The sequence below is a fragment of the Nicotiana sylvestris genome, chromosome 12 (assembly GCF_000393655.2).
Source record: "Nicotiana sylvestris chromosome 12, ASM39365v2, whole genome shotgun sequence".
Taxonomy (NCBI): Eukaryota; Viridiplantae; Streptophyta; class Magnoliopsida; order Solanales; family Solanaceae; genus Nicotiana; species Nicotiana sylvestris.
Window position 1 is genome coordinate 104,482,797 of NC_091068.1, and position 7,214 is coordinate 104,490,010.

General features: G+C 37.8%; 1 protein-coding gene across 1 annotated transcript; it reads left to right on the forward strand.

The window, feature by feature from the left end:
• Positions 1 to 1,920: 1,920 nt before the first annotated feature.
• LOC138883493 (uncharacterized) lies at positions 1,921 to 2,472 on the forward strand. The gene has a single exon (XM_070164182.1). The coding sequence runs from the start codon at positions 1,921 to 1,923 to the stop codon at positions 2,470 to 2,472; it is 552 nt and encodes a 183-aa protein (XP_070020283.1).
• Positions 2,473 to 7,214: the final 4,742 nt, after the last annotated feature.

A 7,214-nucleotide genomic window follows, 5' to 3' on the forward strand; every position in this document is an offset into this window, starting at 1 on the left:
ACTAAGAACCTTGATTTATGATGCTAAATTTAAAGTTGACGAAGAGACTCCTAAGGTAATGGCGTGGATCTCATTCCCTAATCTGCTGCCTACTTATTTTGTAAGAAAATGCTTGTTCTCCCTAGCTTCTGCAGTCGGTAAACCCCTCCATTTGGACTTGGCTACTGTCAAGAAAACTAGACCTTGTTGTGCTCGCGTGAAAGTGTTGGTGGACCTGCTAGCAGACCTGCCTAAGAAGGTTCGATTAGACTTTGTTAATGAGCCTACTGGAGATATTAGAACTGAGTGGGTGACTATCAAATATGACTATCTACCCAAGTATTGTAAGGAATGTAAGCTTCAGGTCCATGATGTGTTCGAATGCTGGAAAATTCATCCTGAACTAATGGCCAGCAGAAATGATGAAAAGAAGGCTTCAACTGATGCTGTAGTGTAGCCCAACAAGGATAACAAAACAAACAATGCTCCGATAATGGTTCTTACAAGTGGGAAAGTTGTTGGCAATCAAGTTGCTCAATGGAAGGAGGTCAAAGATAGGAGAGTGCAAACAAAAGAGAAGCAGGCAGCAGATTTAGCAAAAACAAGACAAGAAATCGTGGCTGTAAATAATCAAAAAGGAATTCCACAGCAAGTTCAGACAACAAACAAGTTTGCATATTTAGAAGTGGAAAACAGTGAAGAACTTTGTACAAATCAACTCATTGACAGTGCTGTCCAAAACAATGCCTCCAAGTCCATAATTCCTGTGACTGAAAATAATACAGACCCCATTAATATTCATACAGTTGGGGAGAATGAGTTAGAAGAGCTGCAATTTGATTTTTTGACTAGACAAATGGTACAAAAGGTAACTTGACCTAGTTCATCTAGGAGACCATTAGCTATGTCAGAACCAAAGAAACTGAAACATACAGCACCTACTTTCAATCCTACAGCAATAAGAAATCATGCAGCAAATAGGGAATCAACAGCAGATTGTGTACAACAAGATTTGGGGAATGAGCAGCATTTTAACAATTACTCAACTGCCCAATGGGTGCAAGAAGCATTCAAAAATAATGTAGTTCAGGTCAATACTTCATGTCAAGACATTCCTTCACAGGACACCAAAGTTGAACAACATTTAGCAAACAATAAAGAGAATGAATTAATTGAAGATACAGATTTTGAGAAATTCAGGACCAATGAAAAAGATAAATGGGCAGAAGGGAGATTATGGATCAACCAAACAGAGGAAGTCTTAGCAGATGGGAAGATTCCAGATACAATGCATAGTGAAGAAGAAATCAGAGGAAATGAAGTGGAATATGAGAATCAAAGTGTTAATTGTAATGCCAATGCAATCAATATTCAAAGCATAAGTGAATGCACAAATGCAGCAGCAGAAAAAACAAAAGAGGGGAACATCAATATTATATATCCAGGAGGGACTTTACATAATGATATTAGTAATGTCTTGAAAGAAGCTGAAAATGCAGACAAGAACCAAGAAAAGATAGTGCAGGTCTATACAAGAAGTGTTGTACCATTGAGCACAATGAAGGATGTAGCAGGAAGTGTTGTTCCATCGAACAAAACACACCTGTTGACCAATGAACATGAGGAAAAAGCTGCTGAACTTACCAATCAGGAAAAAGCGGCGGAACTTAACAATCAGGCATATGATGTTGTGACATCAAAAGAACCAATAGAAGCACATGACCAAGGTGGCCACGCAGAACTTAAAGGTAGAGACATGGATGAGGAATCCACTGCACAAAACTTCCTTAATGTTGCCAAGCAGGGTGATCTGTCGCCAAAGCTTATTGAACCAGTAAAATCTGCAATAAAAAGAAAAAAGAAACAATTAAAAGAGACTTCTACTGTACCAGTCAGTGGAGTACAAACAAGGAGAACACTGTCCAAACCCAAAAACCTTTAATGGATGTCGTTATATGGAATGTGAGGTTAGTAAATACAGTGAAAGCATTTGAAAGGCTGATTACAATGCACAGAAAACATCACTTTGAGTTCATAGGAATCCTTGAGCCTATGCAACAGTCTCACAAAATGGAGAGGTATAGAGCAAGAATTAGTTTGGCACTGGCTATGGTGAATGTGTCAAACAAGATTTGGGCTTTTATTGATGAAAGTTTTGAGGTTACTATTCTATATAACATGACTCAACAACTAACTCTGAGATTGATGCACACTGAAACACATGTTGAGCTCATCCTTACACTAGTTTATGCCAAATGTGATCGCATTGAAAGAATTGAACTATGGGATACTTTGTATGCAATGACATCAGATATGATAGTACCATGGCTAGTTGGAGGCTACTTTAATGTGATATGGGACGAGGAAGAGAATTATGGAGGCTTGCCGGTTTCTCTCCTCGAAGTAGATGACTTTAGGCACTGCATCAAAACCTGCAACTTGACAGATTTGGGATTTAAAGGAAGCATATTTACATGGTGGAATGGAAGATAAGAGGAGGACTGTATTTTAAAAGATTGGACAGATGTTTTGGCCATAATGAATTGCAACGGACCTTTCCTGGATTGGAGGTAACTCACCTGTCCAAAATTGGGTCAGATCATTGCCCGATGCTGCTGAAATGTGATATAGAAACTCCTCCAATTAAGAAGTCATTCAGATTACTAAACTTCTGGACAAAGCATGAAACCTTCAAAGATGTAGTAAAGGAGAATTGGAATGCCGATTTTAGTGCTAACCCTTTTTGCATTTTTAACTACAAGTTAAAGAAGCTTAAGAAAGCACTATCTATCTGGAGCAGAGCTACATATGGGGATATATTCCAGAAGATTGCAAGCCTGGAGGAGGTGGTCCTGGTTCATGAAAGATAATTTGAAGTCAATCCTATACAGATGAACAGACAAAGATTACAACAGGTACAAGCTGAAATGATTAAATATCTTGCATTAGAGGAAGAATTCAATTGAGAGTTTTGATTTCTGGGAACTTGATGTATCGAGCAGGAGGATGGTAAATGAAGATAAGCTACAATGTCCAAAACTGAGAATAAGAGTTGCAAGAAACTAGAGAAAGAAAGGGAAGAAACAAAGGACAACATGGGGATATTCACTAACATTTCTTACCTTTTTGCAGGTACTAAATTTGTACTGCTGTACTTTTTTGTCAAGAAATCTCCAGTGGTGGTATTAATGCAATGCATTCATTCAAATGGAAGTAACTTGCAGCTGGGCAGTGATACAAACCATGGAAGCGTCAACAAACAAGAAAACAATTTTGCTACTTTGTCAAGAGAACTCAAAAGGATAGAAGAAATCTGGAGATTAAGAATTGGATTCAGATGTTTTAAAAGAAAGGGACAGCTGGGAGTTCACGTCATTTTAAGTTAAAGAATTAGAAATGTGCAGGATCAGCTTAACAATTTGAGCGTGACATTGTTTTCACAACACCATATGCACCAGCATCACTCGAGAGAATCAAAAAGCAATGGTCACAGCTTTTTGCACTGCACGCTTGTCTTCATTGGCATCTCTGAGCTTAATCCAAGAAAGGTGGTCTATGTTGGAGGCTGTGAGCACAATGTCACATGGGAGAGGGCAGTCTGGAAAAAGGTCATAGGCATCAGTGAGAGAGTCAGTGCTAATTCAATTGAAGATAACAATTACGATCAGTTGTTGCAGCAGCACGTATTTTGGCAAGCTTTTACTTGGTACGATGCAAAAGGGACAAGCCACGATAAAGTTCAAAAGCACACCTTTCATCGAGCACAACATCAATTGATAAAGGCATTGGATGGTCAACAAGCATGGGGGAACAAGCGTGACTTGGAGGAAATGCTAGGCACTAAACAAAGGCCAAGACAATTTTTAAATTCTATAATCCACGACTGCACTTTGGGAAATGAATTAATGGGCACTAAAGTACAATGGAATCTTTTGTATTGTTTAATGCACGCATATATCACACCCCTATATACACGAATATTGCCATGTGAAGCTACAAATCTCAAGAATTCTTTAAAGGCTATAAAATCCCCATTAAGTGGGATTATACTGGGTTGTTGTTGTTGTTGTTGTTGTTGTTTAAAGACTATAAAATGGGGTAACTTGAGGCATCTTGGATTATTAAATTGGTCAAAAGAAGGGGCCAAAGCATGGGTGTTTCATGGTCTCACGTGCTGGAGGGTCAACTGGACATTGAGCATTTTGGAAAATGAACGAATAGAGATTAAAAGTGCACACTACACGACACAATTTTCCTTGGGAATTCAACAACCTTTGGGAGTAGGAAATAAGGGCCTTTTTTATTCTAACAAAGTTTGCTTTTATGCAGGGGCTATCTGGGAATATAAAAATGTTGGCATTGTAAAGTGGAGCTCACATTTCTTCAAGAAAATCTGGAAAACAAAAAATAACTGGAGCAAAAAAATGTGCTCAAGTGGAAAAGTTACGGTCATGTTTGTCTATTTTTTAATGAAATTTCAATTGGTGGTATTAATGCTATGCATTCATTCCAATGGAAGGGATTTAAAAATAGGCAAATTAATATCCACGAGGAACAATACTCGTATGAAGCAAAACCCATTTAGGCGTGTCTGCTATTGAAAAGGATGTTCAGCACTTTCGAAATTATTGTATTGATGGGGATATTTGAAACATGGGACAAAAGCTAGTGCTTTCCTCTTGGAACATTAAAAAGCTAACATTGGGTGGAGGAGATTGTACATTTTTTCAATACATAGATCATCTACCAATCTTGGAATGCAAGACCAACGCATCCAATTGAAGAGGAAGGCATGCACATGGGGATTTTTAAAATAATACCACTGAAGGGAATTTTCAATTAAAAAAAAACAAAAATCACAATGGGTTGTTCAAATTTATACACTGGAGCAGGTCATGTGGCAAGGTTATCTGCAGCATTCGGGTAATTATTGACCACAATGGGCTGTCATATAAACGCAGCAAGGTAGAAGGACAAAACAGGATGAAGCACATGCAAGGATATCACCAGAAATCAGTTCAATATGCTATAGTACCGGATGGCTACAGTACTGTATGCTACAGTGACGCATGCTACAGTACCGTATGCTACAATACCGAGCTACTAAATTGGTGGAGTCTACATGAAGTTGTTGAAAAGGGGCTATTTACGCAAATCAAATTTCACACTGGAACTGGGACGCTTTGGACTGGAGATACAACGTCGACATGGACTCACTTGGGCTGTTTTTACAATTACAAAGTTTTAGTAGGCATAATGTGATATCAATTTGAGTATTATGCTCAATTTTGATAGTACGTTACATTATAGTGCAAAGTCTATTTCCTTTCATTGAAGGAAGACAATGACAATTTCCTAATTATTGTATTTTTCTTTTCTGTTATTAATAAAAAAACTAGCCCTAGGCGCTTGCCTAGCGGATTGAAAAAAAAAAACTAGGGCTAAGGTAGACTCAACATAAATCGACCAAGAAGCACATAAGAACAAAAGGTTAAACATTTAAAGTCAAAAAATGTTTGGAGAAAGGGATTTCTAGGAAACCCTAGCTTTAGAAAATGGAAAATCACTCAAAAAACTAGAAGATTTTATATGAAAACATGTGAAATAGGTCTGATTCTTCTCAGATCGGTACAGATCTGAAAAGATTAAAGACAAAATTGAGGGTTTTCAGAAGTAAATCAGAGATGAGAACATAGACTTAGGAACCCACGGATTTAAGACGAAAATAAGAAGGATCTTACTCAAAGTCGAACTAATTGGCTTAAAACAGGTGAGAAAAACCCAAAGGTGTACACGGACCTGCCTAGGTCCCTTGAGAATCTCCTCAAGGATCTTAGATATGGAGGTACCATAGCATAGAAGAGGCCATTAGAGGCCTGAGGTGGTGAAGAACCACCATAGGAAGGCAATGGTTGATTGAAGGTGCTAGGGTTAGAGATGGGTGAGAGACGAGAGCATATGAGGGCGGTTAGTTTGGATGAAAAATGGGTAGGGTTAGGAGTTCCGCTATATTAAAAGGGGTCGGTTGATTTAGGGCCGTTGATCTTGTGAGATCAATGGCCAAGATTAAATTTTAGGTGGGGCGGGTTTAAATTAAATAGGTATTTGGGTTTGGGTATGGGTTAGACGGGTATGGGTAATTGGACTGGGCTAGATTTAAAATTGGGGTATTTTCTAGGGCTAGATTTTAAATACCCAATTATTTTAGTAAAATAATTTTATAAAATACTTTATAATTGATAAAAATGTGATTTATGCATGAAAATGCTTTACAATACTTACCTAATATTTTAAAAATATGAAAAGTCATTTTCTGTATGGATAATATTATTTTGCATATATATATAGGCTATTGTTGCAAAAATAAGCAATTCTAGCCTAAAAATGCAAATGTGACTGTAAAAAATATAATTAAAATATTTAAGCATTATATGTGTATAAAATGATGAATTTAGATAATTAAATCTTCATAAAAATAATATACGGAATAGTTATTGAACAACAGGTGAGATGGTTGGCCGCAGGTGCGATGGATTCCCGCACATGTGATAGGCGCAGATGCGGTCTTGAAGCCCCAGGACTGGAGTTTGAGATTCTAATGGAAATGTGCACCTACAATGGAATTTCTATAGGTGCGGCGTCACATATGCGACAAGGGCTTCACAGGTGCGGTTTTGCTGGGCAGAACCTATAAATAGAAGACTTCGAGATTTTTCACCATTTTCATCATTTTTTAGCTCAGACTTTGGGGATTTTGAGAGGGATTTCAAAGTAATCACTGAGGTAAGTACCTTGAGCCTATCTATCTTCAATAATGGTATTTCCCCACTGATTTTACACCTATTTGGTGAGCTTTTTAGGTGAGATTTGGGAGATTAGGGCTTGAAGAATTGAAGAGTGACTTTTGGGGTTTTGGAGGGGAAAATGATGTCGGATTTTGAGAAATTTAGTATGGTTAGACTCATGAGTGAATGAGATTTCGGGTTTTGTAACTTTTGTCAGATTTCAAGATGTGGGCTCGGGAGCCAAGTTTGAGTCGATTTTAGATTTTGGCTCTAATTGGTAGTTTTCTTGGGGAATTGATATATTGATTGTAATGTATTACTTGTGGCTAGATTCGGGACATTTGGAGGCCGATTTGAAAGGCAAAAGCATTGCGGAGTAGAAATTTGCTTGGTTTGAGGTAACTAACGATTTCAAACTTGGTTCTGAGGGTTCGAAAATCCCAAATTATG